Below are 20050 nucleotides of genomic sequence, written 5' to 3' on the forward strand. Positions count from 1 at the left end.
CAAGGGTTTTCCCCAGGAATGTGGAAGTAGTCAGTGTTTACGCCATTTCAAGAATACAGTCACGTGAAGAACGTCATGTGACCGACCTCTCGTCCTAGCCGTATATCTTGTAAACTTCACATTAAATTTTTTGTTATCATTATAACCAAATGAAACACAACCCATAATTCGATAGGGGTAACTGTTCATAGCCGAGGGATATGTTACCACAATAAACTTGGTAACATTGTTTGGTTTGACTTCTTGGCGCGTGCCTGAATTCCATTTACATGTTGCATATCCTAAAACTGGCTTATCAGCAAATCTCGCTGCACTGCGCGCGACAGATACTAGAGCAAGGCATGCCAGAAATACGAAACCTAAAGCTTTCGAAAGGAAGCCTTGGGAATCACGTGCGTCGGGGGACCAGCGCCAGCTGATTGGCCATTAACAGCTGTACAAGGCGGAGCAAAAAGCATCGTTTTTCCGTCCATTTTACGCTTGAAAAACTCGACCATTTTCTGCACACTTTCTAGACGCTCACCAATTAATCAATTTTAATGAATTTTTAGTCGTTTTTCCGTCCAATGACCATATACGGAAAAAAACGACGTTTTCGTGTTTGCAGTGTAAAAGGTCTCAAGATTAAGTATTCGGCTGGATGGCAGCTGCCATTTAATTACAAAACAGACAGTCGTCTAGACGGCTCACATGTAAGTGCGCCGACATGTACCTAAGATCATAAAATGGACAATCTTTGGTAACGGTTATCTCCCAAAACCCCTACATCCCATTTCCCCTACAACCCAGTTCCCCTACAATTAGTTAAAACAACACGCGGCATTTACCTGTCTGGCATTATGAACTCACCTAAAGGAGAGATTAAGGTCTGGAGTAGAGGTAGTAGAAATGAAAGGGGTTGAGCTTTAGGGGATTAGGGGACTTAAAGGAAAGTAAAAAAAAGAAAGAATTAATGTAAGTGTGATGAAAGATGCCTGTATGATGAGAAGACAATTTTTAGAAATTACAAAAATAACAATAGGAAGAAACAATTATTACACTGAGAAACTGAGATGAGACGATTTACAGTTGAGATGAAAAATGAACATTTTGTTATAATGTATTATGAATTTTGAAAAATGAACATTTTATTATAATGTATTATGAATTTTGAATAATATCGTAATCGTAATTAAATATTTATCTCAATCTATTCGAGTTTCTTGGGTTGTTCCATTGTATGAAATAGGTAACAGACTAGGGATTAGCAGTGCCATGGACCGTGAACTTTGTTGTCTTAAGCTGTAGGGGAAATGGGATGTAGGGGTTTTGGGAGGTTACCTTGGTAACATCTAATTTATTGTTGTCTCACGCCAGAGCTGTGAAAAATTCTGTTCATTGACAGAGGAGGAGAATGTAGAAGTGAAAGCACAAAATGTGATAGAAAACAATTTGAAAATAGCAAAGTCCATTGAATTGGAAAAAGTACACAGGTTGGGAAAGAAGAGGAGTGATCAAACTAAACCTAGACCTATTCTAGTTGCCTTCACATCCAAGAGGGACAGGGACGTTGTTAAAAGTCAAGGTCACAAACTTAAGGGCTCATCAGTGGGGATAAATGAACATTTCCCTTATGAAATACAACAAAGGAGAAAACAGCTGTGACACAGATATAAACAAGCTAAGAGTAATGGCCACACAACTTCATTTGTCAGAGATAGACTGTACATTGATGGGAAGAGAATCTACCCTGACTCAACCCCTGACATAGACCCTAATGTGGACTTCCCCGCCCTGCACTCTGACAGAGAGCCCCCCTCATCCCTCACCCCTACCCACAACAGACCAGAGAAGAAAGCCAGGTACAATTCTGACAGACAAACCTCTGACTAGGGAAGTTAAGGAAGTTGTACAAACATGAATACCCTAACATTCTTCTTCATTAATGTTTGTGGACTCTTAAGCAAACTCATAAATCCTGATTTTCATACCTATATCAACAACTATGACTTTATCTTACTTGCAGAGACTAAACTGGATGATGTTGATACTATCGATATACCTGGCTATGATGTGTATGTTAGAAACAGAGACTCTAGAGTCAGATCAGGAGGTATTGCAATTTTAGCTAAGAAATTCTTGAATAAATATATCAAATGTATACACACTAGTACAGAGTGTGTCCTTTGGATAAAAGTTTCCAAAAAGATATACTTCAAACAGATAAAGACTTGCTTATTGGAGCAGTATATATTCCCCCAGAAAAGTCCCCATATTTCAATATCTCCTTATTTGTTGACATTGGTATGATTTAAATAAATATGCAAATGACTGTGAAATTATACTGCTGGGAGACTTCAATGCAAGAACAAGAACTATATTAGATTTTATTGAAATGTCAGAGACGGTTTGTGATTACATTGGAATTCATGATGATGTATTTGATGAAACTGGTGTACTATCTTTGTTCTCTTCACTTGGAATAGACATCAATAGACACTCATCAGATGTGGGTAGGGCAAACAACCATGGCTACAGATTGATTGATATTTGTAGAAATAATAATCTGTTTATCATAAATGGTCGTTTTGGTGATGACAAACACATTGGTAAAGCAACTTGTAAAGGTTGTAGCTTAGTTGATTATAGTATTTGTTCATTGAATTTACTGAAAAGAATATGTGATTTTAGTGTCCTAGATTTTGACCCTATTCTGTCTGATGCCCATTGTGCTTTGACATTGAGTATCAACATGTGTGACGTCAACATGAACTGTCAATCAAGGACAGAAGCTGACAGCAGCACGGACTCCACGTGCACCTACCGACGCTGGGACAAACGAGATGCTTCTCAATTTCATGATGTAATTAATTCTCGCCAGGGTGAAATCGATAACATTGTTTCGGACATTGATAACTGTAACCGAGGACCAAGAAGCTCTAAACAATCTAGTAAACAATATTAACAATGTATTTATTGAAAGTGCCAAATCTGTGTTTGGTTTTAGACAACCTACCAATGCTATGTTTGAACATAAAAGGCGACAGAAAAAGCCTTGGTTTGGTCGTGATTGTAAGATCAGTAGAGGTAAATATCATCAGGCTAAATCAATATTTCAAAAACATAAAAGTGTCCAAAACAAAAGAAGGCTAATCAATGCAAGCAAGGCTTACAAAAACACTTTGGCAAAATATCATAACCTTCATAGATCTGACATACAGGACAAATTATTTAAATTACGTAAAGAGGACTCTAAATCATTTTGGAAACTGTTGCGGAATGATAATAAAGATAAAGATTTACCACCACTCGAGGAAGTTTTTACATATTTTCAGAAATTAAATGATGCACCTGATGAAGAGTCTGATGATCTCACTGATCAATTTGATATAAGCATTGAAGATTGTAACTCTGTTTTGAATGGTGCCATTTCACGTGATGAAATTTTGATTGCCATAGCAAATTTGAAAAATAATAAAGCATGTGGCCCTGATAAAGTTATTAATGAATATATTAAAACCACTCAAGTCATTATGCTACCTGTATATGTAAGGTTACTTAACAAAATTTTAGATGATGGTGTTTATCCAGAGCAGTGGCTCAGTGGTATAATTCGTCCTATTTATAAAGGTAAAGGTGACAAATATGATCCAGAAAATTATAGACCAATCAGTCTTTTAAGTTTTTACAAGCATTATTAGTAATAGAATCCAAAATTTTATAGAAGACCAAAATATTTTATCCGAAGCGCAGACTGGTTTCCGTAAAAGATATTCTACAAGTGGTCACATATTCACCCTTAAATGCCTTGTAGATTTATTTAAATCAAGAAAAAAGAAATTATTTTGTTGTTTTATTGATTTTAAAAAGGCTTTCGATAATGTAAGAAGGACTGCCTTGTGGAGTAAACTGTTCAGCCAAGGTATAGATGGCAAATGTCTCAGAATTTTGAAATCCATGTATAGTGGTATAAAATCGTGTGTAAAGGTACATAGCATTGAATCAGATTTTTTCCCTTGCCTTGTAGGAGTTAGACAAGGAGAAAACTTATCACCTGTTCTATTTTCTTTGTTTCTAAATGACTTAGAAACATTTTTAATGTCCAAAGACTGTCCAGGTCTGTTAATTAACTCAGAAATAACACATTCCATGCTAGATTTATCTATTAAATTGTTTGCTCTTTCATATGCCGATGACACTGTCCTTCTCGCTTCCTCAAAAACGAATCTCCAAAAAGCTATCAAGCATTTTGAATCATATTGCAAAATTTGGAAATTAACTATCAATATTGATAAAACTAAAATTCTAATATTTGGTGGTAATAAAAATGATATGAGTAAAGATATTTATCTCCATGGTGTTCCTTTAGAATATGTCACTGAATACAAATATCTTGGTGTTATATTTGATAAAAAGTGTTCTTTTAAAGCATCCATTGCTAATCTATGTCAACAGGCTACAAAATCCATGTATTTCGTACTACGTAAAAGCCGAAACCTTAATTTATCAATTCAATGCCAATTATATCTTTTTGACACAATGGTAAAACCAATCTTATTATATGGTTGTGAATTATGGGGTTTTGTTAATCTAAAACAAATTGAAAATGAACACATTTGTTTCATGAGAAAATTATTACCTGTTAAAAAGAGTACCCCTTTATGCATGCTTTACGGTGAACTAGGTAGAGTTCCGTTATCTGTTGATGTTAAAACCGGTATGTTAACCTTTTGGTCGAAATTACTTACAGATAAATCCAGCAAAATATCTTCAATCATTTACTCTATTGTATATAACATCCATAATACAGGTGTTTACAACTATGACTGGATTTCCTGTATTCAAAATGTTCTGAACAATATTGGTTTAAGTTATGTATGGTTGTCACAGTCTCCTGTTTCATCTTCCTGGCTCAAAGCAACAGCTCACTCTATTTTAACTGATCATGCTAAACAAACCTGGAGCTCTGAGGTTGAAAATTAAAAAAAAAAGTGTAGTCTATTCTCTCTTGAAACCACAATTTGAATTAGAAAGTTATCTGACGTCCCTACCCCTAAATAAAGCTATCCCTCTACTTTTATTGCGTACTTCATGCCACCACTTACCAATTGAAAAAGGAAGATGGAATGGGATACCTATTTGTGAAAGAAAATGTAAACTGTGTTTTATTGATGATATTGGAGATGAATTTCACTATATTTTTAAATGTCCATATTTTACTAAAGAAAGAATTTTGTATATCCTACCTACATATTCTAAAAGACCTAATATGATTAAATTTCAAAGACTTTTCACTTGTAAAGAGATATCTGTATTAAAAAACCTTAGTAAATTCTGTAAATATGTAATGCAAATTGTAAAATCTTCCGGCTAACCACATATCCGCTATTATAATGTGTATTTTGCTGTCATTTTGTACCTCATATGCCGAGGATCTCGGCCTGAGCGTAATAAAGTTCTGTTCTGTTCTGAACAATTGGAATTCAGGAAGTTATCAATAATTGTTTTACTTAACATAAGATAAGATAAGTTGTTTACAACATAATATTATGATGTCAGGACGTACTGCAGTCAAAACCATATATTTTAGAATCAATTTAATGACAGACTATGATTTCCAAGTCCCGATTAGCAAATCAATGTGGTATCAGTTTCACTACATGTGCACAGACCGCCTATACTTATATATATATTTTTCATAACTATTCTCCAGTTAAAGTCCTATCCTCTTATCAAAAAATCTGTGAGAGTGATCATCATTAACGAAACTCATTCTCATCAAAGAATACAGAACAAATGAAGAATCAGATACATACATTTATTGCCATGCTTCATTCATCACGAAGTAGATTTACATACATTTGTGAATAGCACTTAAACTGTGATAATGAATTTTACCATTGTCCATATTATATTATAAATATTAACCATAATATGGATTTCCGAATATAAAAACGACTCCAAACGTTGATATTTCAGACAAAAACAAAGTCAGCTGTCTTTTAACGTTCAGGGGAAAAGGGTTTGCTTTCACAATTGAACATTTGTTTTCACCAAAGGACAATCAAATCAAGCCAAAAACAGTAAAAATACACATAAACTAGTGTCCAAAAGAAACGATACCAACTTATTTTCAAAATTGTTTTTTACTAAGTGAATTGTCAAGTATGAAAACATGCCAATTCGTATTGCACATCCCAAACACAGCATAGTCGATAAAAAATACCGGGAACACGTGATCACTTCCGCGAAAAAACGTAAATTTCGTGAAAGTGACATTTCCCTCTCTAGCATGTTCTGCACGTGCAGAAAAACTGTATAAAACGGCTGATCAGACACGTTGATATCACAGCAACAAAAAGAACACAAGATATGCCACGTTTGACAGCCATCGAGAGAGAGAGAGCCGTTGAAATGGTCCAACAAGGAGCCAGAAGGTTGGGCTGCGCACGCATCACTATCACCAGGTTGATGCAGCGGTTACGTCAGACAGGTCAGACGTCAGACAGGCCCAGGAGTGGAAGACCACGAGTAACCACGCCCCGTGAAGATCGTTACATCTGGGTATTACACCTGAGGAACCGCACCGTAACAGCGACGTCCACGGCGGCTACAGCACTGGGACACAGGATCAGTCGACAGACCGTCTACAGGAGACTACGGCAGTATGGTATCCGGCCACGTCATCCCTACCGCGGACCGCTCCTGACGCCTCGACACCGGAACAACAGACTGATCTGGGCCAGGCGAGTTCGACGTTGGCAACGGCGGGACTGGGCACGTGTTATGTTCTCTGATGAGAGCAGATTCCTCATCTTCAGAAACGATGGACGGCAGCTTGTATACCGGACATGAATCCCATCGAGCACTAATGGGACCACCTCGATCGGCAAATCCGACGTCGCCGTGTGCCTCCAGTCAACGTCCAGGACTTGGAACGATGTCTCCTCGAGGAATGGCAACGCATCACTCAGTCCGTAGGCGTGTTCTGGCATGTATTGATGCTCACGGTGGACATACCCGCTACTGACTTGACTTTGAGACGTGTGGTGTGACATTTCCCGTTGTTTCTGTGATCAGTGCTCTAACGAAATGTTCATTTTTCGACCCCACCCATCTTTAAAGGCTTGTCATATTGGTTGTACAGATTTTATTGAAATAAAAATTTTGTACAGATGTTGTGAAAGGATTTCTCAAAAGCATAACACCAACCCTAAACTTCTACATTGTTTAGTTTTTCTTTTATGTCGTTGCAAACAGGTGGTATCGTTTCTTTTGGACACTAGTTTATATTGTTAGCGACCGCCTTTATACAGCGAGGGGGGAAATTCGTCTGCTCTAACTGCCTTCACAAAAACATTCCAGCCCTTAATTAACGAGGCGGCTGTGACGTAGTAGCATTACATTCAGTTTATAAATACAAGAGAAGATTTTTTATACATATAAAACTGGTCGAAAATACAGCTGAACAATAGAAAAATAAAAATAGGAGTTGTGAATAGTGACAAATTTGAATTACATCACTGTGTCAATAATTATTGATTGATTCCGTCAAACAACTGTCAAACCATTTATTGCCATGTACGTACATGTACACAGGAAGTCGGCGCTGTCGGAGGCTCCAGGTAAATAAACATCGTGGTTTTATGACGGGCGATCAGACGAACCGTGAACCAGGGGCATGCGACGTAATTACACCTAAAGGTGGTAGAACCAGGGTATTGTCGGTTACAGGCCGGCAAAGCCACATTTCGAAAATAGATAGCCCAAATTGATGTGGCTCTCGCGGCAATGGTTATGGTTGCGTGATTGTATAATGTGGCTCTCGCGGCTATGCTGTCAAAACATGCTTTGTGATTCTAACAGGTTACCGTATATAACAAAACAAGTCTTGTTTTCTCATTTTTTATTCAATAAGGATAACATATTCATCAAAACTTTACATTGATGAATATGAATAGCATATGAATATCATAATGGATTTAATGTCATTACTGCAGATGAAGGAGGTCGCCCACGTGGTCACTCAGGTGTTGGTTCAGGAGCTGGATCTTGAGGGACGCAATACGTGCATCGATTGCCTTGTACTTCTTTCTTCGTGAAGGTTCTGACCACTGGTGAGAGAGTCTCAGGACTGCAACCTCTTTGAGTGACTGCTCTCGCTGAAATAGCTTCACTACCTCCTAGATGTTCGGGTGGCACTTCTTGGCAAGTTTCTTTATCTTGTTGTGCCACACTTCAAGGTGATTGTTGGTACGGTGGCCTTGGTTTTCGAAATGGTTCAAAATCTCTGGCATGAAGGCCCCTCCTTGAACCCAACTGGTTGTCACGTAGTCCATGAAGGCAGTCACTTTAGGGCCAGCAGGAGAGTCAGCAATGGCATCAAGCCACACATCATCCACTTTGTCACGAGGTAGTAGAGGGAGGGCAGCAGCTCTTCTCACCAGCTTCTTCACCTCCTCATCTTCCTTATAGTCCATCACCAGACCTTGTGTGGGCAGTTACCTGTAGTGTGTTTTTTAATTTTTTTTTAGGTGGTTATTTAGGTTGGTGTGTCCTGTTTGGAGTTTAGTGATTACTCTGTCGATTTTTTTTATGGATGGAGAATTTTTGGTTTGGTTAGTGGTTTGCTGAGCACTTTTTTGATTTGGCTATTTGAGTTTAGATATAGGTTATGCCATTTTTGTGATTTTTTGCTTGTTTACACTTTTAATTTCTGATTTTGAGATGGGTAAGTTTAAGCTTATTTCTGGGATTTTGAGGGATAGTTTAGCTGCTTTATCGGCGTTTTCATTACCGTATATTCCTACGTGGGCTGGTATCCACAAGAAGGTTATTTGTTTGCCTGCCTTGAGCTAAGCACACGCTGAAATGCCTCCAAGGCAATGCCTAAATGAACAGGCCTAAAAAACGACACACTGACAAGATCGTCTCATTGCACAAATTGCACTGCGCAATAGATTCACATCTGATGCTGTGTGCAATAGAGTATAATATAACAGAAACAATACCAGGAAGACGAATTTCAACAGCTATCGTTAAAAAAACGGATTTATGCAACCAGCCTGAATGCAAGGCGTCCTTTGAAGGATGTGCCCCAAACAGCTTACCATAGGCGGCAAAGATTGGGGGTGGGGTGGGCTTGGCAACACCAGGGACGGGATTTGCGCCCATGACGTTACAACATGTTTACATACATTCACAGATGGCAGAGCACGTTGTTGGCGACGAAGTGGCGAGCGTTATGCCAGGGCACAATTCTTTAACTTGACCAGTTTGAGGGTGGTTGAGTTATGGTGTGGGGCGGTATCACACATGACAGGCGAAGTGATTTGGTTATTGTGAATAGAAATTTGACAGTCCAGCGATGTGTTGACGAAACGTCCGGTCGTTCCATTCGTTTGAAAAATCGGCAGATATGTTGAACTGCAAGATGACAATGCCAGACCATATCGTGCCAAGGTCGCCATCGATTATCTCAGACGAGAAGGTATACGGACATTGGACTGGCCCGGTAAGTAGCTAAGTCCCAGACATGTCACATCTGAAGATCCGGGGTAGAAATGGTCTTCAGCAACCCATGCTTGCCGAAAAAGGCGACTATGCTTGTCGTAAGAGGCGACTAACGGGATCGGGTGGTCAGGCTCGCTGACTTAGTTGATGCATGTCATCGATCCTAATGGCGTGGATCGATGCTCATGATATTAATCCCTGGATTGTCTGGTCCAGATTCGATTATTTACAGACCGGAATATTGCTGAGTGCGGCGTTAAACAACAAACCAACCAACCACCTCAGCATAGAGCATCTGTGGGACCCGGCAACATGGCCCAGCTTGGGGCAGCTCTCGGCTCAAACCTGGTATGTATATACGTTACCTAACAATATAAATCAGTCCTGTTTGGCAAAAACAGGTGTTTTTTTCTGAGAAATAAGCTTAAATCGTCACTTTGTTTGCTACCTGTCGGCTGGGCGTTTTCAGCTTAAACAATTTTGGGTATCGTTTACGTTTCATGATCACCAACTGCGCAGTTGTATGTTTCATGATAAATGCCTGTTGGTGTCTATGAGTTTATCGTGAGTTTAAGTGTGTATGTTAATGTTATCTCTGGGGATATCACATACCGAAGTCGTTGCACACAAGTAGTTGTGGGAACGTTGCAGCCTCAAGGCATCACATCCGGGCTGTGTATGTGCAGTTGTTTTCGTCAAAGTGTGCACGCATGCGTAATGTCTCTGAATTACATTATAGTTTAAATTGCATAACAAGAAGCTTGAATAACTTTGGGTGAAAGAAACACCCTCTAACTAATGTCCCAGGAAATACATCAGTCACGGCATTGTGAGCTGCACGTTCAAAGTCCAACTAATGTGGGACACTCATTTAAAGGTATCTCTAAAGAACACCACGCTTAATAATTTAAATGTGGGACACTCATATAAAGGTATCGGTAATCGGATTAAGTAATTACCCGCTAGAATAGGTGAAATGCACTCAGCTGAAAATGTGGCTCTACCGGCAATAGCCATTTCTGAAATGTGGCTCTCCCGGCTAGACACCGTATTGTCTCTTGGACTGGCTAATTGACCGTACGTATAATTGGTAAATATATTCGTTTTGACACCCGTGTTTCATGCGCATCCCGGCTCATAAGCAGAATACAGACAAATGAGGCCCCGTGATCAGCGGAGCGTGAACAACATGGATGCCGCCTTTCTGCCGTGCCGAACAGTCAAGCTGCGATCTCGGAACTGAATCCAATTGCAAGCGGAGACAAGATTACTTCCCTTACCCAAAGATGATCGTTGCTCAGAAATGTTCAAATCTATCTTCAGTAAATCATGAAATTAATGCGAGCATGACATTTATGCGAAAAATGCGACTGTCAGTCCCTCTGATTATTTTAATATGTTTCATTTTATCATGATAAAAAAGTGAGTCACTTATAAGGTTACCACGTTGAAAATGGAAACGATCGTTAACAAAACAACAAAATGTATTCTCTCATCACTCAGCCTAACAGTGATATAACGGCAAATTAAACAATCAAGTACGCAAAAGTATTACACATGGTGGGTGGAGGACTAGGGGCACTTTGAGTTTGACAGGTGTCATCAACTGGTCAAGTAACATCACGGTTTGTATATTCACGTTGATCGAACAGTCTAGACTGGCGCCAACTAATCATGACGGCGTCTTCAGAACAGAACAGAACTTTATTTCTCCCAGGTTTAGGCTTACGTGGATAACGGAAAATTTTGTTTAAGTGATAGCACATTTGTAATTCAATCTAATATACTTTCCTTGATTGATTATATGGCTGCGGTCGTAGATCCGGATGTATCTAAATATGCTCAGTATATACACAGGGTTTATTGTTATACTATTAGGATTAATAGATACAATTGAGTATTTATACCCTTGATCATAAAGTTAGTCACTACTTTCACACTTTGATTTGTATGATTTGGGTTATGATTAAATTGACAAAATAAGAAATCATTCCGTGTATATGTGTATTATATATTGTACCCCAATACATAATTAAAATTGTGTATAAATAAGGACACTAGGTTAACTACTGTAATTGATTATTTGATAAACATATTCACATTTAGTTGTGTGATATGTCACAGAGGTAAAGCTAATTCATAACAACAAATTGTCCCATTTATTTGGTTTCTATCTTTTATATGAAACAAATGCTATAACATGGGGTGATAAACTTCATTGGCAATAGACGTAGCATATAATTGTCCACATGAACAGTCTACTCTGTTCCAGATATGTTTATTCATTTTGTCAGCATTTAAATCGTTGCATTCCTGGCTAGATGATTCATTTGACGAAATCTTGTTCCCTGTTTTGAATTACCGTCAGATAGTTCCAGAACAATTATAAAATTTTCAGCCCTATGTGTTGCGCATAATTCCGAGATAATTCGAAGTTCATATTCTTGTACGAACACTTATCAAAATTCATTTATACCTAGTACTATTATGTACATATGTATATTAGTTCAAATTATAATAATGAGGCCCTCTATATCTCGAAACGGTCTTTGTTCTACGACAACCGTAAGGCGGTATGGGAAAACAAAATATTTGTTTAATTGTTCAAAGTTCAAAGTCAATGTCATATAATTATAGACAAGGAAGATAAGAAATTAAATATAAAGAGTAGCCACTTTAAATGACAGAATTTCTTTTAGTTAAATTTGCTCATGATTTGGTCTTTTCGTGGTACATAGTGCCAAAATACTCTTAATTATTTACTTTCATGTCATTACTAATCTCACATAAGGTCAAAAGTTGTACAACTTTTAACAGATATGATTATGACATGTTGTATCCAAACATTTCCAAACATTTCCAAACATTTCCAAACAAATCCAAACAAATCCAAGCTTGGAAATATGACCTTTCCAAATATTGGAATGGTGGTATTTCCAAGTTTTGGATTTTTTGGAAAGGATGATATTTTGTCCAGTGCTGTTTTCAGCTTGTGCCGTTGCCTTTTGGGGCTAACAAAACTGGGATAACCCCAATTGAAGGTGCTTGACCAGTAAGAATGCGATATCCTCCAAACACTAATACAGACTCCAGCAAACTCCATGGTACAGCACACAATTAATCCTCTTTCTCAACATGCTCAAAACACTCTGAACACTAATGTAGAAATTAGACTATAGGATAAATGTAGCAGACGAATCAGATGATATAACAGACACCTCATTCAAAGGCCACACATTCTGTTGCAAAGTTCACAAAGAAGTCACAAACGAAATGCATTTGCAAGTATGACACACTGGTGAGTTGCTTATCCCGTGACGGGGAATTACTTTGGGACTTTCCGTCATATATCTGAGAATAATGTGACAGGTATGGCCTCTGAAAAAGTGACATGGGAAACACACGTTATGATCATACAGTATTATAAGTATTTAGATTTCGGGGAACAGAATGAAAACATGGATAGTCTAAATTACTTACACTAATATATGTGTATGAACGATGGTGCGCTGGGACATCGAATATCTGTACCACGGTATATATGTGTATGAACGGTGGTGCGCTGGGACATCGAATATCTGTACCACGGTATATATGTGTATGAACGGTGGTGCGCTGCTGGGACATCGACTATCTGTACCACGGTATATATGTGTATGAACGGTGGTGCGCTGCTGGGACATCGACTATCTGTACCACGGTATATATGTGTATGAACGGTGGTGCGCTGCTGGGACATCGACTATCTGTACCACGGTATATATGTGTATGAACGGTGGTGCGCTGCTGGGACATCGACTATCTGTACCACGGTATATATGTGTATGAACGGTGGTGCGCTGCTGGGACATCGACTATCTGTACCACGGTATATATGTGTATGAACGGTGGTGCGCTGCTGGGACATCGACTATCTGTACCACGGTATATATGTGTATGAACGGTGGTGCGCTGCTGGGACATCGACTATCTGTACCACGGTATATATGTGTATGAACGGTGGTGCGCTGCTGGGACATCGACTATCTGTACCACGGTATATATGTGTATGAACGGTGGTGCGCTGCTGGGACATCGACTATCTGTACCACGGTATATATGTGTATGAACGGTGGTGCGCTGCTGGGACATCGACTATCTGTACCACGGTATATATGTGTATGAACGGTGGTGCGCTGCTGGGACATCGACTATCTGTACCACGGTATATATGTGTATGAACGGTGGTGCGCTGCTGGGACATCGACTATCTGTACCACGGTATATATGTGTATGAACGGTGGTGCGCTGCTGGGACATCGACTATCTGTACCACGGTATATATGTGTATGAACGGTGGTGCGCTGCTGGGACATCGACTATCTGTACCACGGTATATATGTGTATGAACGGTGGTGCGCTGCTGGGACATCGACTATCTGTACCACGGTATATATGTGTATGAACGGTGGTGCGCTGCTGGGACATCGACTATCTGTACCACGGTATATATGTGTATGAACGGTGGTGCGCTGCTGGGACATCGACTATCTGTACCACGGTATATATGTGTATGAACGGTGGTGCGCTGCTGGGACATCGACTATCTGTACCACGGTATATATGTGTATGAACGGTGGTGCGCTGCTGGGACATCGACTATCTGTACCACGGTATATATGTGTATGAACGGTGGTGCGCTGCTGGGACATCGACTATCTGTACCACGGTATATATGTGTATGAACGGTGGTGCGCTGCTGGGACATCGACTATCTGTACCACGGTATATATGTGTATGAACGGTGGTGCGCTGCTGGGACATCGACTATCTGTACCACGGTATATATGTGTATGAACGGTGGTGCGCTGCTGGGACATCGACTATCTGTACCACGGTATATATGTGTATGAACGGTGGTGCGCTGCTGGGACATCGACTATCTGTACCACGGTATATATGTGTATGAACGGTGGTGCGCTGCTGGGACATCGACTATCTGTACCACGGTATATATGTGTATGAACGGTGGTGCGCTGCTGGGACATCGACTATCTGTACCACGGTATATATGTGTATGAACGGTGGTGCGCTGCTGGGACATCGACTATCTGTACCACGGTAGGGAAACATTCGTTCGATGTCCAGGCACCAGATGTGATTGTGGGATTTTGTATCGAGATTAAATATGTTTCACCTACAGATTCAAAACCAGATATTTTAATCGGTCAAGGCACACTGAGTTTCTACACACACCACAACCTTCACTCGTGCAACAACAACTGCCAGGTACTTCCGACTTCCCTACAAAATGAATAATACTCTGTACGAGCCTTCATAGAGAATTTGGGAATTTTTTTTCTCAAGTTCTATTATGAATAAATCAATTGAATTTTGTTCGAACATGTCCTTGGCATTGCCTTATATTTGGTCACTTACCAATGGGAGCATTTGGGAAATTGTTTACCTCCATAACCTTTGTTCTCATCCTTACCATGGGATTATTTCTTGCCGTGGTGTTTCGGTGATGGCGGTCTTTTAACTCGTTTGCTTTGACAACCAGTGTAGCACCATAACGTTAGATTGTGAAGTGATTGCATGAATGTGTTCTTATTTTGAAGTGTAAGGTATTTCCGATGCTTTGATTGGTTTATTTGCTAATCACATGACCCGTTCATGTTTCAACAATATTCGAAAAGTGACGTCCACAAAGTATAAACTTCACCTTTTGCACGATTTTTGACCGGAACTACTTTTCATGGGGAATCCCCGAGGGGACAAAAATCTATTCTCTGCCCTGCTTACCACGACCGTGAGGATCAGAAATGTTGGACAATAAATCAACGTTCCTTTTTCACTCCAGGTTTCATTCAATTTACACTTGTATTTGACTATGTATGGAGACAAGCTCTCAGTTCATCGCTGAAATAATTCAATCAACTGCCACAGGTTAGTGGCATGTTTGTACATGTATGTGTTCCTATTTAGTGCTTAGAAGGGTTTGTTAAGGTGCATATGTATGGTTTCTTAACTTCTTTTAATAGTACTTATATTGTTAGGTGTGATAAATATATATCATATCAGTCATCATATTCAGGTAAATGAAGTTAGGCTAAATTTGCTTAAATACTTTAAGTATGTAAGTATGTTTATAATAGATAATCTTAATTAGCATTTTCATGTTGATATTACTTAACTTATTGCGTAACTAAGCATAATGAGTACATTTATTGATAGACTGGAGCTATTTACCTTTAAATTAAAGTTCTGCACTCAACTGCACATGTATGTCTGTATGATGAGGTGAGTGATTAGAATATATATTTTAGGGTTTTTGTATGTACCTAAGGATGTAAACATATTGATGTAATTATGTTATATATATATATATATTTATGTTCAGGTGTATCCCGGTAAAGCAAATGATGTCTGATGTTGTGACATCATAGGGCACAGTGCCATACACCTGGTGAGGACATTTATATTTTGTATGTATTTATGGTGATATGTACTGAAATTGTGTGTTATGTATTAATACATTTATCATCATTCTCCCATTATTGATAAGCTATGTTTGTCAATTTATTATATAATAAATCCCCTGTAATATTTAGAGTAAAGTAAGATAAAACTAATTACGATGGATCAGAACAATGTATATGATCATATATAAGATTCTAATATTTGTTAATAAGTTATAATGTAATGATTTATTTGTATGTGTAGGTATTGTGCATATTTTAACTCTGTGTATTTATTTTCACATGGCCTCTGTTATTTATGCTACTGTATTAAACAACTGTCATCAACAAATAAACCTGCGTTTAGTTATTCATTCACCTAAACCATTCCTGTTACACACAAATACTCTTCAAGGTTTTCAATTCCATGGGAAATTCCCTGTCCTGTGATGTCATTTAACCTCATTTTAGGAAAAAAGGAAAATGACTGAAAATGACCTCTGAAAATTAGGAGCATCGTAAATCTCTCCATTTTTGACACATTACTAAATCCCCATTCACAGCGTTATTTAGTGTGTATTCTGCAATCAAAATATTGAATATTTAAAATTTGAATTGAATTTCAAAAAAAGCATTTCGGTGATCTCTCTGAAGTATGTTTTTTTATCAAGTCACTATTGATCATTATCAAACGTCGCCGATGACGTTACAATGTTAGAAAATGTGCAAACACGAACGCCGAAGTAACTATCCGCCATACTGGACAGTGTTGACATAATCACGTCCACGTATTCCGATTATGAGATGCCAATTACGTCACGTATTTTTCAAATTCATCTGCGATAAATACATCCATTAATTCCTCATACGTTTTAGAATCAAATGCTAAATGGTCTTTGTCACCAGAACAAACTGTCCAGATGAACTCAGGCGAAATAAATTAATGTGAAAACGAACGCTGTGCTGGGAAAACTACACGTGTTTGAAATGTAAACAAAACCAAATTCGGATATTACACTGTGTAGCAATGTCTTCTATTTTGAGACATACAATGGCTGTATATTTTTAGAATATGCCTGAGAAGGGGATCGTGAGAAGGGTTATGGAATTAGAAAACAGATACATTTCAATGATTTGGTAAATTCAACAGTAATTGTCAAAGTTTCCGTCCTGTGTGACACAACATCACGTACAGCGACAACAACGTTTTCATATCGGCATTTCCGACTATTTCTCTTGGTTACAATGAAAAAAACCCATAAAAACAAACAAACAAACAAGTAGATTTCAGAACGTTTCTGACTACTTAAGTTGCACATTTATGCATGTAATAAATCAACGAAAGACACCACGTACAATACAATTTTTCATTTTATTTATGGAATTGGAACTACTTTGTTTTGCGTAAGTGTGATGAATATATCCGCTAGTGGGTCACTGCACTCCAATGTAACGGGTATGAATATCACGTGGTGGTTTACTTACGCAAGCTCCGATGTTCATCCAGCTTTGCCCTCACTCGTACAAGTGAAAGTCAATTCTTATAATTTTTTATCACAGTTTTTTGCCTCAAAGGATGTAGGCCAAGATCTAAACTCAATAGTATTTAGTACGTGTGACTTCAAGTTTACACTGACAGCCACTGTATCGCGGAATAAAATAGTTCCTCAAAAAGAGAGGTGACATGAGCGTATGTATACACAACATCTGATACAACACATGTATTCAAATAGCACCATTAGTCGAGAAAGTTTTGTTAAGAGCTACCTCAGCATGTCAGTCACAATGACAGCGCGTCGTAATACATTTACATTAAGTACATGACGTCAAAATAGCCGACACGATAAACGCGACGGGAGAAATTTCCTAACTTGTTAATGAACCTGTTTTAGTTTTCGTCACCATTGATCAATTGGCTGATAATTTAAAGTTGATCATAAAGATGTGACAAATAGACAATAAGGTAAATTCATAGATTGCTGTGGACTGTCACTGTCAGCCCAGACACGGATCGAGTCGATACTAGATAATACTGACCTGTTGGTATCCACCATTGGTATGGGGTATTTATTTGCTCGTGAAGAGATCACCCGTTTAATAAACACACAGCTGTATTACATATTGTGTAATACCAAAGCGCGTGCTTGTGTACTGCGGGAACAAATTTCACTAATACATATAGAAAACTCCCAACATCCCACGGCTTATTCAATGGCATTGCAATGTGTATATGACAGATCGCAGAGAGGAGCGTAGGGACGCGCGATTACCCCCAGAAACCCCATCGCTTGGCTGATGTCATAGGGCATAGGGCATAGGGCATAGGGCATACATTTCTCTCATGAAAAACGACCCCAGCTACCCTAAAGGCCACGTTTATCCCCTGTTATCCCCTGTTATCCCGTGCACCCGCCACAGCTACCTGGCTGTGTTATGTGGCGCTCTATTGCAAGGTTATTGTAAAACACTGCAGGGAGAATAAACCCCTCGGGTCTGATCACACCAATAACCTTTGTTATCATCCTTACCATAGGATTATTTCTTGCCATGTTACAATGTGTAGTGATTGAATAAATAAATGACTCAGTGGGATAACTTGATGTAACTGCCGTGTAAAACCTGGTATGATATTGGTCTTATGTTAAGCAAACATAGTGTTACCTTCTGTTGAAATCATTTGGATGATACTGTCCTTTTGGTATCCAACGTTGGTATAGGGTGTATATCTATCATGAATAACGACCGCTGCCACCACAAAGGCCACGACGAGCACTATCCACTGCTTGGTCCTTGACGCCATGTTTTACCTGGTGCACCCGGCACAGTAACTGACTTGACTGGGCGTGTACGTCTATATGGACCGATGTACCTCCGTGTTGGCCTGACTATTCAGCTCAGTGTTTGACCCAGTTCAGGCGTGGGTGTGTCACCAACCCAGTTCAAACAGCCCTGTCCCTAATCATAAATACTGTAACTGTTGAAGATGAAATACATACTTTGTTCAATTCTGACTTCTATGTCGGACCCAACACAAGCCAAACACTTCTGATAGAGACTATGTTGAGAATGTAGAGGGAAAAGGGCTTCACTTTGAGCCCCTTTTTTCTTTAAGTACAGCGATCTGAGACACTATAAAGTGGTATATAGGTAGATATAATACTAATCTATAGATGTGAATCCATTTGATGAAACATCTGTGAGGTTAAAGTTGATTTTGACAGCCCGGGCCAAGTCGGACCGAACACTTCTGACATAGATTTTCTTAAGAAAATGTAGTAAAAATGCTTGACTTTAACGGACCAGGTTTCTTTAAATGATACACTGTGACATTATAAAGTGGTGTATAGGTAGATATAACACTAATCTATAGATGTAAACACATTTGAAGATACATCTGTATGTTTAAAGTAGATTTTGACCGCCCGGGCCAAGTCGGACCCAACACAAGCCAAACACTTCTGATAGAGAGAACGTAGAGGGGAAAGGGCTTCACTTTGAGCACCGTGTTTGCTACCGCAATATGAGACACTAAAGTGTTATATAGGTAGATATAATACTAGTCTATAGATGTAAAGTATGTGTTGTAATTTTAGAAGCGCTTTGACAGTTATTAACACGTGTCGTGTCAGCCCTATGACATTCGCAAATATCCACTTGCAGAAAACATCGATCCTGTGTTGGTTTAACATGAATTAGTGGGCAATCCCCCCGGTGCTGTATCGCAATACCCACCCAGGACACAGTGTCGCATGACTTGCCGTTAATGTTAAAAGGCATTTCTTCCAGTACATTCCTGCAAGACAGGTCGCTTTCAGTTAAAATAGGGAACAATCGATCGGATCCTATGGCACTGGACAATGGCACGCCACAAGGCAGCATTATAAGCCCAACCCTGTTTAATATCATGATCAATGATCTTTTTGACCATGTCAACTCTCCTACCCAAACTTCTAAGTTCGCTGATGACGGAGCAATATGGGTAAAGCACAGAGATATCTCACAAATCAGAAAAAAACTCCAGTCAGCCCTGGACGGAGTAGATCAATGGTGCAATAAATGGGGATTCACCCTTTCAAGTGAAAAAACTGTTGGAGTTCTATTCAAACGCCGGGGGAAAG

The 20050-nt window shown here is 39.0% G+C and overlaps 1 protein-coding gene across 1 annotated transcript in view; it reads right to left on the reverse strand.

Annotated features, from left to right (window-relative positions):
- The window catches only part of LOC124152204 (probable methyltransferase-like protein 24), a 51996-nt gene extending 33119 nt beyond the window's left edge, over positions 1 to 18877 (reverse strand). The window contains exon 1 of the mRNA XM_046525043.2: positions 18594 to 18877. Coding sequence (XP_046380999.2) covers positions 18594 to 18732 — 139 coding nt within the window. The 5' untranslated portion in view covers positions 18733 to 18877. The remainder of the gene's footprint in view (positions 1 to 18593) is intronic.
- Between the last annotated feature and the right edge of the window lie 1173 nt (positions 18878 to 20050).

This window comes from Haliotis rufescens, unplaced genomic scaffold (genome assembly GCF_023055435.1).
Source record: "Haliotis rufescens isolate VD_foot unplaced genomic scaffold, xgHalRufe1.0.p SCAF_30, whole genome shotgun sequence".
NCBI lineage: Eukaryota > Metazoa > Mollusca > Gastropoda > Lepetellida > Haliotidae > Haliotis > Haliotis rufescens.